The sequence below is a fragment of the Schistocerca gregaria genome, chromosome 1, assembly GCF_023897955.1.
Source record: "Schistocerca gregaria isolate iqSchGreg1 chromosome 1, iqSchGreg1.2, whole genome shotgun sequence".
Taxonomy (NCBI): Eukaryota; Metazoa; Arthropoda; class Insecta; order Orthoptera; family Acrididae; genus Schistocerca; species Schistocerca gregaria.
The window spans coordinates 679,860,558-679,880,151 of NC_064920.1; the positions used below are offsets into that span (position 1 = coordinate 679,860,558).

Below are 19,594 nucleotides of genomic sequence, written 5' to 3' on the forward strand. Positions count from 1 at the left end.
TCTGTTTAACTTGTTACAGGAGTTCCTCCTGGCCATAGATGTCACATCTTCTGGCACACCAGAGGAAAAATTGAAGTGGGCATTTAGGATGTATGATGTTGATGGCAACGGTGTAATAGACATTCAAGAAATGACCAAAATAGTGCAGGTAAGCATTCCGTAGTGACTGCTTATGTATTCTTTTTAAAATATAATGAACTAAGAACAGTGTCATTCTGCAAGCCAAAATGCACTAACTGGATGTTGTCATCCCGGAATGGTACATTCTCCTAGAACCAGGTGTGCTGATACCTAAAACTGCTGCCTTTTTTTTATGTTCATTTAATCATAATCATCCAAGAAAAGAGGCAAATTCAAATTTACATTCATGCTAGTCTGAACAGTATTAGGTATTTCTTAGTCTCTTAAATTTTCCTTTAATGAATAACAACTATGATGTGACACTGAAATTTGTCAGGTATGTGGCAAGTGTATTACTGGCTACGAGTATGGTAAATATCATGAGAACAGTTGACCCAACTGCACATGAGTCTTAGTCCAGTCAGTATATTCTAAGAGTCTAGTTTGTCTTACAGTCATGTAATACATTTTGTCCAACTGCATCAGATTATTCATTTTGTGTTTTTACAACAAAGGATATCCGTAAGAGGAAGCACCATTTAGATCTTGAATATACGTGGGTTGTGTAATGTTATGCCATGTTATTTCAGTGATAACATGTTAGATGGAATCTGTAGCTTGATTTCCCAGAATATAGATCATGCCAAACTTTGAGAAGTGTAGTATCTGACAAGGAGACCAAAATATCTCTGTCATGTCTGTGGAATCATATAATGGGTGTTATGCATTTTATATGTGTTATGTTTGTTTATTTTGATCTTCAACTGCCACTCCCTGCACTAAATGTCAACCTTCTGCAGATCTTCCTGCATTTCTCTACAATTTTCTAGCATTGCAACTTCACAGTACCCAGCAGCATCGTCCGCAAAAAGCCTCATGGAAATTCTGATGTTGTTTTATATAACTCTACCTATAACACTCGCTCAGTGTTACCAAAAGCCACTCTTGCTCCCGAAGACTTCTCTCCATCCAGAATGACATGCTGTGTGTTCAATTTGCTATAAACCCTTCAGTCCAATCACACAGCTAGTTTGATATTCTGTTCATTTGTGTATTTTGAACATTATGCAGCAGTGTGGAACTGTGTCAGATGCCATATGTAAGGTGAAGAACATAGCATCTATCAGGGTGCTGGTATCTGGCACCTTCTGGATCTCGGGTACAAACAGAGCAAGCTAGGTTTTACATGGTTGCTGTTTTTGGACCCTATGTTGATTCCAATAGAGTAGAAATATAAAATCAGTTTATAGACTAAAAGTGACTTTTTCACATACTATTAATACATAAAACATAGCTACACAATAGCACATACATTATATTGTAAAACAGTGCAGTGAAAGTAATAAAAAGGACATCACAAAAAGTGGCTTATTCACAATGATGTTTTCCATTGTCTCGTATTAAAATACAGGCACAAATAGAAACTTAATAGTACAGGTTATGCAGTATTAGCTTAGAGTGTTTGCAGAATATATAAGTAATTAATGGAATGGAGTTTTCATATAGGATGTCATAATATTAATTTAATAACTTTTCTCACAATTTCTGCTAGCAGGTGAGTGATACACTGAATAGACTTCCTTTAATTGTGCTGATTGTACAGAAGAAATGTTCTGTAAACTGGGTTGTCAAACATACATTGCTTTAAATTATTTCCTCACAAAAATATGTTACCTTTTGAGCATTTAACAAAGTTAGCAATGTGTTGAAGGTTTTAGGAGCGGCATTCTTTACCCAATTTGTGTAGATACCAAATGCTTCAATGCTTGTAGTGCCATGACCTGAGCAGTTTGTATCACATTGAGTTGTGTTATTAAGGATAATTCACATCAGGGACATGTAGTGCTATGTTGTTGTTATTATCCCTACTTATTGTTATTATCGCTACTTATTGGTGCTCAGTAATATATCCCACACGTTACCATAACTCCTCCTCTTTGTTCCTTGAAGGTTCTTTTATGCTGGCATTTGCCCCAGAAATCATGCCATAACACACTATGGGGTGAAAACATCCTAATAACACTAACTTACGTGTTATTCTGTCATCAAGGCAGACAGACATATGTTTGAATTTTTAAGAGTACACTTCATTATGACCTGGTCATTATTTGGAATAACTGTTATGTCTGTGTTCTTGTGCTTGTATGGATGTGGTTAAAATTAGTCCTCCTCCAATTTTTGGACTGAGAGATTTTTGTGACTAGATCATAACAACTTCCTTGAGGATGTCACTAATCAAACTGTAATTTAACAGCATAGATGTTATCTGCAACAATGTTTGTGCCACCAGCAACGATTGTGAGTTTACCATTTTTGTTGACGGATAGAGGCAGATTATTTACATATACGAGAAACAGAAAGGGCCGACCCACAGAACCTTTTGAAACTCCATGCTTTATTGTGCCCTACTTGGAGGTCACCATATCTTATGATGTGCCATTTGCGACATCTGTGTCTTCCAACATCTATGTCTAAGATATGATGAATATCAGTTACCTACAGTTCATGTGAGTCCTTAATGATATTCCTACTCTTGAAGTATATTTTGTTCTACACAATAAAAAGCCTTTACAAGATCACACAAGGCACCAGTTGGAAACTGCTTACTGGGTAGGGGCCCCAACACATCACACAATAAATGAAAAGATTGCATGTCTGCTGTTAAAGATGTTCAGGTTTTCAAATTTTACTAGTATCCAGCTATGCATTTCAATGAATTTCATGAACTTTAGAATATGATATTATGAGCAAGATGGGATTATAATTTGAGGCACTTACAGCGTCTCAGGTGCTTAAAAAAAAAAGAGATATCTAACAATAGCATATTTCACTACTGGAACCACTCCTTGTTTGTGGGAGATGAATATATGATCAAAAACTTTGCATACGTCTTCACAGCAGGGCTTCAACTCTTTATTTTTTTTTAAAAAAAAAAAAAAAGAGAGATGAGTGACAGTAGAGATTTTACTTTTTCCACGAGATTTTCCCCAACACCTACAATGGACACACTTATTGAGACACATGTTTCAGGGAATTTACATTTTGAAATATCTGCAGCTTTGTCAGCAGAAACATTGCAGCATATTTGCACAGTGAGAGTTGAAAAGTGTTAGTTAAAAATTTCAGCTGCTTCTGTGCTGTCAGTTACTTCCACATTGCTAATATTTAAAACAGTTTTATTTTCACTTTGGTGGAGGGTATAGTTTCAGTTCCTCTTTTTATTCCAGATCTTTCTGATTTTGTTACTTGACGTATCAATTTCAGATCCTGTGCACACACCCTTGATTTTTTTTAGACATTGGCTAAATTTTACAATATAGTTTATAATCGCTTAATTGTGAAGAATTCATAAAACATTTTCGTGCTTTCAAGTATTGCCCCTGTGTCTTAAAAGATGCTCTTATGAGATTAGAAATCCAGATTTTTTTAAATATTCTTCATAAGACAGATTATGTATTTCTCTTTAGAAAGTAAGCTTCTGAAAATTGTTACTCCCTCATTTGTGAATAAAGTTAGTGTCTTTTATACAATACACAGTCCTGCAGTTAATTTCTTTTAGGCATTAATTTATCTTGTAGTTTTCCTCCAGGGCCTAATGCCACTTTGAAAGCTGTTAAAGGTAAGTTTTTGTACATCATGCTCAGATACACCATTTATAACATTTTAAACCATTATGTTTTTGACTTTCCTCTGGTTCAGAAACATGTTGTCAATTAATGTGGTGGAAGAAATTGTGGTTCTGGTAGGGAGACATACTGTGGGACACAGTTAAAGGTGTATACAAGATGATCAAACTTATTGTTACCAGAATACCTGCATGAAAGTCCCCAACTATTATCAGATCCTTTTCTTCCAAATAAAACACAGCAAGACACATTGCAAGTGAAAACTATCACAAGATGTGCTAAATTTTGCTGTCATTTCCAATTTGGAAGTTGTCTCTGGAAACTTAAAAATAAACTTAAATGAAGCTCAACACACAATTTTTTGACATCCGTTGCAGTGAGCAACAAATATTTTTTTTTTATATAAAGGGATGATTAATTCATGGTATTGAAATATAATTACTTGTGTTGTTTATATATTTGTGCATCTGTTCTAACATTTTATCCTGTGCAGCCTGTCATTAGGATGAAATCTGAAGGAAGTGAAATGAACAGAAGTGGGCAACATAAGTTAGAGAAGTTTTGTTAAGAATAAACAGAATTTAACATCACGTCACAACTTGCAGGAAACACATAAACAGAGGAGTTGTGATGTAATGATATGTTTATTGTTAGTACAGTTTACAAAAGTAAAACATGATGTCTCCTTATGTTTATTTCACAACCTTCAGATTTATTCCTAATGATGTGTTGTATGGATAAAATGCAAGAACAAGTGCAAAAAATAAACAAACAAACCAATTAATTGTGGGGGTTATATGGAGAGTAAGGTCTGATTTCTTAAAAAAGATGAACTGTCACAGATTTTTCCAAAAAAACAGTTTTTATTTAGTTTCTAACATGTTTCTCCATTTTCTACATAGTTTCCATATTTTCTTGAACATTTGTCATAAGGTTCTACAAGATTTTGTCTCTCTATCATAGACATCTGTCACCTGTGAGGATAACCAGTCTTTAACAGTTTCGTTCACCTCATCATCTGTTGTGAAGCACATGCCTCTAGGAAACTCAGTTAGGTAGCGGAACAAGTGAAAATTGTTCAGTGCTGGTTTTGGTTCATCGTTGACATTTTCTCATCCATCCTCAGAAGCTCTCACTCACTTACACACTCTGCTGTTGCTATTTGCTTGTAGGTCATACACTTCATTTATCTGTTGATGAATTTCCACTGCTGCAGTGATCCTCACTGTCAAAAACTGCGTCACTGACCACATTTCACAGTTGGTGGGATGATCAGTTGTTTTCCATATTTTGAGCTGACACTGAAAACAGCACACTATGACAGTATCAGTACAAATGGTGTTGTCTGACAAGCAAGGCATGCCAGGATTTGGTGCACGTGTGCATTTCAGCAAGTGCACTGCATTTGATTAGCTGTGGCAATTTGGATCTTACTTTCTGAATTACCCTCATATATCGCAACACGACAAATTAATCATCAGTAAAGAATAAAATGTGTGTTACACTTGACTTGTAATATTGTACAACTGTCACACTAATACAGCTGTGGACAAAAGAAACAAGTAATATGTGATGTTACCTCAGGTGCAGTAAAGTATATTTTTATCTAAAGACAAAAAATCTTATGTGAATTGGCCTGACTCCCATATCCATGAGGGCTTGCATATATTTGAAAAACACATAGTGAACAGCTGTATACAATTATACCATATTGAGAGTTTTTTTTAGCACAGAATTTGACAGAAATATGTGAGTTAAAATGTACAGAATGCGGAACAGTCATTGACTTTTTGAATATGATAGCATGTAGTTTCCAGAATGGAACTACATTTCACCTAATTATTCAGGTATTTCAGATACGACTGTAACTTCTGATGTTATCAGCACAACTGGATATACTTCGCAAAGACAGAACAAATAAACTGACAATTTAACTGTTAATATTTAATCATCATTACTGGTGTCCTTCAGCACCAGTAACTATGAACTACTGATTTCATGAGCTTAGGCTCCCAGAATTTGTTCAGAAATACATTTCACAACTCTTTCATTTAATTTTTTGTCATATAGAGGTTTTTCTTTGAGCTGATGTTTTCAAACAGTGATTTGTCAGTTCTAGACTTTGAAGCCCTTGCCAAGAGTAAAGCATTGTTCTTTATTTTAACCTTCCACTTACACAATTTTAGTGCTGTTGTGCCTTCATCGGTAACTTTTACTTTTTAATACTACATTTAGTTGTGTTCGCTGGCAGCCTCACTCAGTACAGTCATACTTAACCCTGTAGTATATCACTTGGGACATCTCTTTATCCAGATAACTACAATTTTTCATTTACATATATCTCTTTTAGCCCTGTGTGACATAATTATAATATTTACTTGAGTATTCAGGTAGTTGGGGGGACAAATGTACACAAATCGGAAAAAGTTTTGCATTGCCCCAATATGTCATCCAAGTGTTTTGCTATCATTTTACACCCACACCTGGGGTGTTACAAGTGTCTCACATTATCATCCCACCTTGATCATAACATCATTTTCTAAAGTTATTGAAATGCATAGCTGGATACTGGTACACCTTGGAAAGCTGAACGGTGTTGACAGCATCACATCATCCACAGAAGGCTTGTCAACCAGGAATGTTCTTCAGTGTGTGGACCGGAGTCAAAGTGATAGTGTGCAGATTTGGTTCTAATAGTCATGTAGTGTTGAGGTCTTCCACTGTACAGACTGTTCACTTTCAACAGTTCACAAAATTATTGTATCTATGACTTTTGAGTCTAAGGAAACATGGGCTAAGAGGCTACAGGATATTGTAAGTACCATCTAACTGTTACAAGATGATTGCTTGGTGAAATCTCCATTCCCGGTGACCATGGTGAGCACCACATCACACCAAAACATTATGGACTCCATTACAGATGAGCAAGGAATCAGGAAGAGTGGGTGCTCCAGGATTGGTGGTGTGTGCTGTTTACAGACGTTTGGAGGCAGTCAGTAACATTAAATGCCTCCGATGTTGTATAGTGGAACCACACAGCCAAAATTTTGGTAACAATTTTATCTTAATGGATGCTAACTCTCGTGCTCTTGGTGCTGTTCTCATGAAGACGTTCTTTCAGCATGCTACGATCACAGGAATGGAGTGGCCTGCCTGTTCTCTGGACATGAACACAATCAAACATGTATGGGATTAGTTGAAATGAGCTGTTTTGGCCATGTATGGTCACTTGCGAAGTTTGGATGTAGATGCAGATGTAGATATAGAAGGTGGCATGAACATCTGGGTTCCATCTTAGATCATTTACACTGATGGCACAGTGAATTGAGCATGGGCAGAGCTGGACAACTTGGACAGAAAAACTGGAAAGATTATGATGAGTCATCATCCACTACAACTCTGCAATGATGAGGACAGGCTGTAAGTAATGCAACCTTCTAAATCTACATATATACTCCACAAGCCTCCGTGTGGGAGTCTAGTGGAGCGTACCATGTGCCACTAGTAGTCATTTCCTTTCGTATTCCACCAACAGATAGAACAAGCAAAAACAAACTGTCTATATGCCTCCATACGAGCTCTAATTCCCTGATCCTTATGCGAAATATACATTGGTGGCACCAGAATCATTCAACAGTCAGTGTCAGGTGCCGGCTCTCTAAATTTTCTCAGTAGGTTTCCTCAAATAGAAAATCACCTTCCCTGCAGGGATTCTGATTTGACTTCCCAAAACATCTCTGTAATACTTATGTGTTGTTTGAACCTACCAATAACAAATCTAGGAACCTACCTCTGAACTGGTTTGATATCTTCTTTTTATCTGACCTGGTAGGGGTTGCAAACACTTGAGCAATATCTAACAATGGGTTGCACTAGTGTTCTGTATGTTTCATTTAGAGATGAGTTACTTTTCCATAGAATTCTCCCATTAAACCGAAGCTGGCCATTCACCTTCCCTACTACTTACCTTGCAGTCTTTTCCCATTTCATGTCACATCACAGTGTCACGCGTAGACATTTAATCAGTGTGACTTTGTCAAGCAGTTCAGTACTAATGCTGTATTTGAACATTGCAGTATTGTTTTTGTTACACATCTGCATTAACTTACATTTTTCTGTTGTTGTTGTTGTGGTCTTCAGCCCTGAGACTGGTTTGCTGGAACGCTCCATAGTACTCTATCCTGTGCAAGCTTCTTCATCTCCCAATACGTACTGCAGCCTACGTCCTTCTGAATCTGCTTAGTGTATTAATCTCTTAGTCTCCCTCTACGATTTTTACCCTCCACGCTGCCCTCCAATACTAAATTGGTGATCCCTTGATGCCTCAGAAAATGTCCTACCAACCGATCCCTTCTTCTAGTCAAGTTGTGCCACGAACTCCTCTTCTCCACAATCCTATTCAATACCTCCTCATTAGTTATGTGATCCACCCATCTACTCTTCAGCATTCTTCTGTAGCACCACATTTCGAAAACTATTCTCGTCTTGTCCAAAAAATGTATTGTCCATGTTTCACTTCCATTTATGGCTACACTCCATACAAATACTTTCAGAAACGACTTACTGACACTTAAATCTATACTCGATGTCAACAAATTTCTCTTCTCCAAAAACGCTTTCCTTGCCATTGCCAATCTACAGTTACATCCTCTGTACTTCAACCATCATCAGTTATTTTGCTCCCCAAATAGCAAAACTCCTTTACTACTTTAAGTGTCTCATTTCCTAATCTAATTCCCTCAGCATCACCCAACTTAATTCGACTACATTCCATTATTCTTGTTTTGCTTTTATCCTCCCTTCAAGACACTGTCCATTCCGTTCAACTACTCTTACAAGTCCTTTGCTATTTCTGACAGAATTACAGTGTCATCGGCGAACCTCAAAGTTTTTGTTTCTTCTCCATGGATTTTAATACCTACTCCGAATTTTTCTTTTGTTTCCTTTACTATTTGAAGAAATGTATGGTGAAATAAAAGAAATTATTCAGATAGTGAAGGGAGACGAAAATTTAATAGTCATGGATGACTGGAATTGAGTAGTAGGAAAAGGGAGAGAAGGAAATGTAGTAGGTGAATATGGATTGAGGGGGAAGAAATGAAAGAGGAAGCCGCCTGGCAGATTTTTGCACAGAGCACAACCTAATCATAGCTAACAATTGGTTCAAGATTCATGAAAGAAGGTTGTATACATGGAAGAAGCCTGGAGATACTGACAGGTTTCAGATAGATTATATAATGGCAAAACAGAGATTTAAGAACCAGGTTTTAAATTGTAAGACATTTCCAGGGCAGATGTGGACTCTGACCACAATCTATTGGTCATGAACTGTAGATTAAAACTGAAGAAACTGCAAAAAGGTGGGAATTTAAGGATATGGGACCTGGATACACTGAAAGAACCAGAGGTTGTACAGAGTTTCCAGGAGAGCATAAGGGAACAATTGACAGGAATGGGGGAAAGAAATACAGTAGAAGAAGAATGGGTAGCTTTGAGGGATGAAGTAGTGAAGACAGCAAAGGATCAAGTAGGTAAAAAGACGAGCGCTGCTAGAAATCCTTGGGTAACAGAAGAAATATTGAACTTGTTTGATGAAAGGAGAAAATATAAAAATGTAGTAAATGAAGGAGGCAAAAAGGAATAAAAAAGTCTCAAAATTGAGATTGACAGGAAGTGCAAAATGGCTAAGCAGGGATGGCTAGAGGACAAATATATGGATGTAGAGGCTTGTCTCACCAGGAGTAAGATAGATACTGCCTACAGGAAAATTAAAGAGACCTTTGGAGAAAATAGAACCACTTGTATGAACATCAAGAGCTCAGATGGAAACCCAGTTCTAAGAAAAGAAGGGAAAGCAGAAAGGCGGGAGGAGTATATAGAGGGTCTATACAAGGGCAATGTACTTGAGGACAATATTATGGAAATGGAAGAGGATGTAGATGACGAAATGGGAGATACGATACTGCGTGAAGAGTTTGACAGAGCACTGAAAGACCTGAGTCGAAACAAGGCCCCGGGAGTAGACAACATTCCATTAGAACTACTGACAGCCTTGGGAGAGCCAGTCCTGACATAACTCTGCCATCTAGTGAGCAAGATATATGAGACATGCGAAATACCCTCAGACTTCAAGAAGAATATAATAATTCCAATCCCAAAGAAAGCAGGTGTTGACAGATGTGACAATTACCGAACTATCAGTTTAATAAATCATGACTGCAATATACTAACGTGAATTCTTTACATACGAATGGAAAAACTAGTAGAAGCCGACCTCGGGGAAGATCAATTTGGATTCTGTAGAAATATTGGAACTCGTGAGGCAATACTAACCCTACGACTTATCTTAGAAGCTAGATTAAGGAAAGGCAAACCTACATTTCTAGCATTTGTAGACTTAGAGAAAGCTTTTGACAGTGTTGACTGGAAAGAAAGTATTCCAGTCAACATTGTCGAAAGCTTTCTCCAAGTCTACAAATGCTAGAAACGTAGATTTGTTTTTTCTTAATCTAGGTTCTAAGATAAGTCGTAGGGTCAGTATTGTCTCACATGTTCCCATATTTCTACAGAATCCAAACTGATCTTCCCCGAGGTCAGCTTCTACCATTTTTTCCATTCATCTGTAAAGACTTCGTGTTAGTATTTTGCAGCTGTGACTTATTTAACTGATAGTTCGATAATTTTCACATCTGTCAACGCCTGCTTTCTTTGGGAGTGGAATTATTATATTCTTCTTGAAGTCTGAGGGTATTTTGCCTGTCTCATACATTTAGCTCACCAGATGGTAGAGTTTTGTCAGGACTGGCTCTCCCAAGGCTGTCAGTAGTTCTAATGGAATGTTGTCTACTCCTGGGGCCTTGTTTCGACTTAGGTTTTTCAGTGCTCTTCACGCTGTATCATATCTCACATTTCATCTTCATCTACATCCTCTTCCGTTTCTATAACATTGCCCTCAAGTACATTGCCCTTGTATAGACCCTCTATATATTCCTTCAACCTTTCTGCTTTCTGTTGTTTGCTTAGAACTGGGTTTCCACCTGAGTACATTTTTCTATATTTAGAATAAGCTTCCATTCATCACACGAAACAGATATAAGTCTATGTCACTCTGTATCCTCCTACAGACAATCAGTGGTGACACTTTCCCATACATTACAGCATCTTCAGCAACATCTGCTGATTAGTGCTCACCCTATCCATCAGATGATTTATGTATATGTAGAACAAGAGCAGTCCTATCACATTACCCAGGGACATTCCTGACGATACTCTTATGTCTGATGAACACTCACTGTCCAGGAAAATCTGCTGAGTTCTGTTACTTAAATACTCTTCAAGGAAGGAAAGAACAAGCTGAGTTTCACACAAAAAATGTTGTTAAATCCGTGCTTATTCATTGACAAATGCTTCCCTGTCTCAAGGAAATTTATTATATTTGAACTTATAATATGCTTAAGGATTCAGCAGCAAAACAGTCTAAAGGATATTGGTCTGTAATTTTGTGATTCTGTTCTTTTACCCCTTTATATATAGGAATCATTTCTGCTTTTTTCCAGTAATTTGGCTCTTTCCAGATGGCATGAGATTCACAATCAATGCAAGTTAAATAAGGAATCAGTGCCAAAGGGAACTCTGTGTGAAACCTAATTGGGATTCTGTATTAACCTGGTGAATTATTTGTTTCTGTTGTTTCTCAATGCCAGGGATGCCTACTTCTACATCGTCCGTACTGGAGTCTGCACAGTGGTCACATGATAGTTAGTGTGTACAGTCCTCCTGCATGAATGACATTTTAAATGTTAAATTTTAAACTTCAGCTTCCAGTTTCCTGTCTTCTATTGCCAAAGTTGACTGGTTAATGAGTGACTGAATAGAATCCTTCAGTCAACTTGGATATTTTACAAAGAACCTGAGTCTCCTCACGTTCCTTACATGGTCTGCTATTAAAGTACGACAGTGAAAGTTTTTTATGCTTTTTGCATCAGTCTTTTTTTAGATACATCAGTTTCTTCGAACTTTTGCCTGTCAGCGTGTCTTGATTTCTTTCTAACCAAGAGTGCTTCCTCAGCACTTTCCTACTTTTGCTATTAAACCACAGCAAGTCTTTTCCACTCTTAATACACTTACTTGGCACATACTTCTCCAGAGAGTGAGTTACAGTTAGTTTAAACTTTTTGCATAATTGCTCTATGCCCATCATATTGGAACTAAATGATGTCCACTCATTGTCTAATAAGGATGATAACAATAGCTTACCTACACTTTTCAGCATAAAAACTCTTCTAGCCTTTTACAGATCTATTAACTTCAGGAACCATTATCACTCAGTCATGATTACTAACCCTTGTCTCTGTGCTAGTGTTGTTGATAAGGCAAGCCTGTTTGTAACTACCAGGTCTTACGTTTTTCCGTTGGCTGTGGGTTGTTGAATTAGCTGTTCAAGACTGTTTTCGGTAAATGTGTTCAGAACTACTTCACAAGAATGTCATCCCAATTTATACTCTGTGGTTTAAAGTCACCTCAAACAAGCATTCCATGATTGGGGTACTTTCTTTGACTGATTCTGCATTTGTTATGGCAGGATTTGGTGGCTGATACCTTTCAGTATATTTTTCAAGTATTCTTAGGTTTCTGGATGTGTTCTGTGCTGACCACATTTTTGTCTTGATGATGATACATATTTGATCAAATGGCAGCAAATAAATCTGACCTCTTTAACGATGTCCACTTCAAAAATGGTATCAGTGACCATTACTCGGTTGTGACAACTGTGAGTGCCAAAGTGCAAAGGACAACTGACTCAAGGAAAAAATGTGTATGTTGAGTAAACTACATAAAAAAGCAGTAGTGTCATATCTCAGTGAGGAACTTGAAACTCTTATAACAGGGCAGGAGCATGTAGAGGAACTTTGGGTCAAGTTCAAATCAATAGCTGGCCAAGCACTGGGAGACATATGTCCCCAGTAGAACAGTTCATAATGAGAGGGACCATCCATGTTAGACAGTCACTGTAAAGAAACTTCTAAAGAAACAGAGCCTAAGGGACTACTGCATAATAGGTTCAAAGCAAAGCATAGGGTTAACAATAGAGGGATCCTGAATGAAACCGTTTTGGCTGTCTAGAGAGCAATGTGTGAAGCCCTCATGACTGCTGTAGCAGAATATTGTCAAATGGTCTTTCACAAAACTCAAAGAAATTGTATGTGGTCGTATGTAATTTGTGTTAGTGGCACCAAAGTTAGTGTCCAGTCACTTGTGAATAAGACAGGAATAGAAATTGAGGTTAGCAAAGCAAAAGCTGAAATCCCGCTGACTTTGAAGTGAGGGCAGTTACAGCCTGAATATATCATTTTGAAAAGATAAGACTGCTTTAGTTGTAAGTCCTTTATTTATAGGCACAACTCGCTTTGCAGCATTTTAGCTGCATCACCAGGTAGGCAATACTCATGCAAGATAGCAAGAAAACTTAACTAAAATAAAAAAAAGTGCATACAGGGTGAAAATACTTACAAAATCAAGTCATGTTCAGATCAAAGAAAGAGAAGGGATGAACCAGCATTCATAATCAGCAAATTTTTGCTAAGTAACAGACGTTAAAAATCAAATGACGTAGAACACACCTGTGATACCTAGAAAGCAGGAAATTAGTAAGAAGAAATGTCTAATTAGGGACCATTAGGTAGTTAAAATACTAATAAATTCCACTCGCCATGGGGACCAGTATCTGGTGAACTAACAGAGTCCCTATATGACGAATTGGTGATCCTCCATGAAATAATGTAAAAAAATGAGCAGCTACTGGCAGGTCACCCACTTGCCTAAAAGAGATTAAAAAGCATACTGGTAAAGACTCACTTATTCAATTTGAAATTATTGTTATCACCTACCACCACCACCACCACCACCACAACCAAAAAAAGTATTCGGTAAAAAAACTATTTTAAAGTATAGCACACATTGACATATAGTAAATAATGGAACCCAATATCATCTCATATCTAAACAGCTCAGTCGGCATTGCGAGGCCAGATGGCAGGTATCTGAACTTAACAACAACAAGTGCATGCACAAAATTGTGCGCTAAACAGGCAGCATGTCAGAGCACATCTGCGAAAGTACCAGAGAGAGCAGGGTCATGTGGAGTGTGCATGCATGAATAATTAGACAAGTAGTATTACAGCTGAACTGGTGGAAAGGCTGAGTAATCCCTCACAGTAAGTGGAAAAACATAATTTTGTAAAACCAATTATTAGTGCTAATTTTGTAAAAGGTAGACCACGGAAAAGTAGCACATTAATGGTTACAAAATGAATTCAAGATAACAACTATTTAAAAGTTATAAACCATGACATATAACATAGTTTATAAAAAAAACTACTAAAAGCCAGAACATAGACTATCCTAATGCACTGGACAGGAATCGTGCTCAACTTAAATTTCAATGAAAAGCATGAAACATCACTAACAAGACTGAAGCTGGGACAAACTGGTTGCTATACACTGACTGAATGAAGGCCATCGAGGCAGTTGGATGGAAGTGTATAAACAAATTTTCATAATTAAAGTACTGAATCATCAAAACTGGATTATTCAAGGTAATAAAAAACACCATGAGCATAAGCAAACATTAAACACTGACACAGTTGAAACTGGCTAATAAATCATTATGTCTTAGCTCATATTGCCCATTGAAGGTGCATTTGGTGAACTTTTTCAGGGAATACGTAATCTCATCTTCCTCAAGAATATTTAAAGTATTGCCGTCTTTTCCCATATGTAAGACCTGAAGATTTCTGGCAAGCTAGTGACAGTATGACTATGTTCTGTCAGGTGCAAACTTAAGGGTGATTTTGAATTTCTTAGATTAAGGTGCTCTTTAAAATAGTGACAACAGTTTCAGTATTCTTGAAGAAGTGGAGGTCAGATGTTATGCTTATTATCCAGTTTTGACTGCATCAGCATTTGTTGATGACTGATGTCCATAGTGTCAACCCCTGGTAGCTGAGTGGTCAGTGAGACGTAATGTCATACCTAACAGCCCGGTTTCGATTCCCAGCTGGGTCGGAGATTTTCTCAGCTCAGGGACTGGGTGTTGTGTTGTCCTTATCATCATCATCATTTCATCCCCATCGACACGCAAGTCGCTGTAGGGGCGTCAACTCGAAAGACTTGCGCCAGGCAAATGGTCTACCCAACGGGAGGCCCTCGCCACATGACATTTCCATGCCCATGATGTGGCTGCCTTTTTTTGTTTCATTATGGTTTTTATTACCTTGTATCATGCTGTTTTGACAATTTGCTAGTTTACGGAGAAAAATTGTGTACCACACAAAAGATGAGTGTAATAAGTTTTAGTGTCAATCGAGTTGAAAAACTGCTGAAATTGTTAAAAATTGGACTAAGCTCCAGGGCATGATGGAATCCCTGTCAGATTCTGTACTGAATTTTCATCTGAGTAACCCCTCCTCTAACTATAATCTATTGTAGATCCTCCAAACTAAAATGTGCCCAGTAGTTGGAAGAAAGCACAGGTCACACACGTTTACAAGAAGGGTATTCGAAGTGATCCACTAAAGTACTGTCCAGTATCCTTGACACTGATTTGTTGCAGAACCTTAAAACATATTCTGAGGTTAAACATAATGAGATGTTTTGAACAGAATGACCTCCTACATGCCAAATAGCAATAGATTCCATAAACACCAATCATGTGAAACCCAACTCACATGACATAGTGAAAGCTTTGGTTCAATACAGTTGCAAGCTAGCCTATGGTGGCAGCAGTTTGCCGGCTGCCAAAAGACTAAAAATTCATAAGCACCACACCCAAGAGGTGCCACAGTTATCAATAGTGCAAGGAAATCTGACTAGTGGCCCCAGTGTGGATCACCCCTGAGTTGACTAACTTGTCATAAAATTAATTTAATTCCTTCGAACCCACAACAAATTAAATGACATCAAAGAGAATGAGAATGGGTGTCATTGAAAAATTAATAACAAGGACCTACGGTATCACGAGGTCAAGTGAGAACGAACATATAAACAGAAACTTCAATTGTGTAACATGTCACTAACACGAACTCAGGTTGGACTTGGGGAACCTAGTTTGGCCGCAGGAGGAACAGGGCTGGCTACCAGAATGGCGACCCATAAACCACTGCCCTGCCAGGCCCATGGCCCATTTTGCTGGCTCCTAAGGAATCCCCAAACTGGCTTGCTGCTCAGGGAAAGTCCTGAAGCTGCCCCTAAAGCAATGGTCACCTCCAACGTCCAAAAATCTGTCTCTATAGCCAAGTTTAATTCTACTACTGCTACTTAAGTCATGGAAGTACTGTGAGATCAATCAGTGGTTTACCCTAACCCTAATAGTCTATCAGATTAATTAGTATCAATCAGGGAAAATTTAGATACACCAAAGGCGAATGAAATTGTATGGTGCATAGTGCAGGGAATGGCAATTGAATCTCAATATAGACAAGTGTAATGTGCTGTGAATACATAGAAAGAAAGATCCTTCATCATTTAGCTACAATGTAGCAGGTCAGCAACTGGAAGCAGTTAATTCCATAAATTATCTGGGAGTAGTCATTAGGAGTGATTTAAAATGGAATGACCATATAAAATTAATCGTTGGTAAAGAAGATGCCAGACTGAGATTCATTGGAAGAATCCTAAGGAAATGAAATCTGAAAACAGAGGAAATAGGTTACAGTACCCTTGTTCACCCGCTGCTTAAATATTGCTCACCAGTGTGGGATCCATACGAGATAGGGTTGATAGAAGAGATAGAGAAGATCCAACGGAGAGCAGCACACTTCGTTACAGGATCATTTAGTAATCACGAAAGCGTTACGGAGGTGATAGATAAACTCCAGTGGAAGACTCTGCAGGAGAGATGCTCAGTAGCTCGGTTTGGGCTTTTGTTGAAGTTTGGAGAACATACCTTCACTGAGGAGTCAAGCAGTATATTGCTCCCTCCTGCATATATCTCACGAAGAGACCATGAGGATAAAATCAGAGAGATCAGAGCCCACACAGAGGCATACCAACAATATTTCTTTCCACGAACAATACGAGACTGGAATAGAAGGGAGAACAGATAGAGGTACTCAAAGTACCCTCCACCATACACCGTCAGGTGGCTTGCAGAGTATGGATGTGGATGTAGATGTAGATGTATGACAATCACCAAAACAAAATGAAAGGGGACGTGTCTGACAGGTATTACCACGGCAGTGGCGTGCCCAGAAGGCACTGCATCTTTCACAGTCAGATGGTATCAGTGTTTCTTGATTTCTGAAAAGCATGTGACTCAGTACCACATCCTTGCTTACTGTCAAAAGTACAACCACACGGCCTATCAAGTGAAATTTGTGACTGGATTGCGGACGTTTTGGTAGTGGGATGCAGCATGTTATCTTGGAGAGAGAGTCATCCTCAGATGTAGAAGTAACTTCGGGTGAGCCCTAGGGAAGTGTGTTGGTCATTTTCAGTTCATGTTGTATATTCATGATCTTGCAGACAATATTTCTAGGAACCTCAGACTCTTTGCAGATTAAGCAGTTCTCTATGCTGAAGTACAGTGTGAAAGAAGCTGCATAAGTATTTGGTCAGGTAATGAGAAAATTTCAAAGTGGTGCAAAGATTGGCAACTTGCTTTAAATGTTCGTAAATGTAAAATTGTGTGCTTCACAAAACGAAAAAAAAATGTAGTAGTCTATGACTATAGTATCAATGAGTCACAGTTGGAATTGGCCAATGAGTTGGCCAACTCGTACAGATACCTGGGTGTAACACATATAGGAATATGAAATGGAATGATTGCTTAGGCTCAGTATGGGTAAAGCAAGTGGTAGACTTGGGTTTATTGCTAGAATACTGGGGAAGTGCAATCAGTCTACAAAGGAAACTGCTGAAAATCATTAGCATGACACATTCTAGAATATTGCTCAAGTGAGTATGGCTCATACCAAATAAGACTAACAGGGGATATTGAACATCTACAGAGAAGGGCAGCACTGATGGTCACAGGTTTGTGTGATCCATGGGAGAGTGTTGGTGACACTGAAGAAATTGAACTGGCAGACTCTTGAAAATTGATGTAAACTAAAGTCTACTAACAAAGTTTCAGATGCTGACTTTAAATCATAACTCTTGGAATATACTGCAATCTCATACTTATCACTCACATAGGGACCATGAGGACAACATTAGATTTGTTACAGCACACTCAGAGACATTTAAAGTGTCAATCTTCCAATACTCAATACAGTAATGGAACACTGAGAAAGCCTAATAATTGGTGTGGTAGAATGTACCCTCTGCCAAGCACTGCACAGTGGTTTGCAAAGTATAGGTGTAGGTTTAGGTGTAGATGCAGATGTTGTCCCACTGCAAAATGTTAAGTTTTTATAGGCTATACATTGATTGTGCATAACACATCATACAGTACACTGTGTGTGTGTGTGTGTGTGTGTGTGTGTGTGTGTGTGTGTGTGTGTGTGTTGGTATCATTGTGTCACAAGGAATCTTCACTTCAGAAAATTATAAAATTATGAGACAGAGTTGCTGTTCGGTATTTATATTGAAGTGATGAAATCATTAGGATGACAGGTCTGAATGATATGCCTTTCTGGTTTACTCTTCTCCAATGTATTCCTCCTTTCTCCCTGAGAAAGGTACTAATAATTCCAAGCTATGCAGGTGTTGTGTTCTTATATGTATTTGTCAGAAGTACCTAAAATTTCCCCTCCTCAAGGTGGGTACAGGACCAGAAAAATATTAGTGAACTCTGAAGAAAGACATTAGCTCAAAACTTGATTATATAGTTTGAATCTGATGTGTGCATCTGTCAACCATGTAATGCCTCAACTATACTACTACCAATTTTTGCCCTCTACTTTCTGTGCTGTTCCCTTTCTTTAGTGCTGCTGTGGCACATTTATCCAGTACTAATTACCAACCGATGTCAATCCTCAGATTTATGTCCTATTAACCCAGCGTGTATGTGGTGCAAAAGGGGTACATTAAGAATGTGGAGGGTCACATTGACCCTGTTTTTCATTTATATTTTTTAAGTAATTATTGGCACTTTTTAACAAAAGATGATAATTAAATTTATGAATTATTTATTAATTAAAGAATTTTCATAGAAATAAACACCATTAGTGTACAAATGCTTTATTACTTAATTTTTACATAAAGTCTTCAAAATAATCATTTTAACAGCTCTACAAAACAATACATTCTCATCAGTAATTCGGACTTTTGGCTAAGTACTTATGAGATAAATCTTCTTTGAACACAAAATGAATAATAAACTTTTGACATAAGCTGTTAATCATCTCTTGCCATAGCACATTGTTGATGTTCAGATGTGTGTGAAATCTTATGGGACTTAACTGCTAAGGTTATCAGTCCCTATGCTTGCACACTACTTAACCTAAATCGTCCTAAGGACAAACACACACACCCATGCCCGAGGGAGGACTCGAACCTCTGCCAGGACCAGCCGCGCAGTCCATGACTGTAGCACCTTAGACCACTCAGCTAATCCCGCGCAGCTGCACATTGTTGGCAGGATGGAAAAATGTGTTCTTGACAGATTTACTTATGACAACCTTCACAACATGTGTCGTACACTTTGGACACTGGCAGTCGATTCTGTGAAAATTCTCCACTAAATTCTCTGATTCTCTTACGCAAAGTGCTTGGCAGTTGAGGTATTTCTTCTCACGCAATAAAGTGTTCACTGACAACTGTATGGTCTAGTATTTTTAAGAAATTACAATTCTTTTGGTTTTTATTGTTATTTGATCACTGAACAACAGCAGCATCTATGCAGGCCA

The 19,594-nt window shown here is 38.0% G+C and overlaps 1 protein-coding gene across 1 annotated transcript in view; it reads left to right on the forward strand.

Annotated features, from left to right (window-relative positions):
• The window catches only part of LOC126363166 (neuronal calcium sensor 2), a 337,516-nt gene that overhangs the window by 311,887 nt on the left and 6,035 nt on the right, over window positions 1-19,594 (forward strand). Inside the window, exon 4 of the mRNA XM_050007942.1 lies at window positions 20-148. Within this exon, the coding sequence (XP_049863899.1) occupies window positions 20-148 (129 nt within the window). The remainder of the gene's footprint in view (window positions 1-19; window positions 149-19,594) is intronic.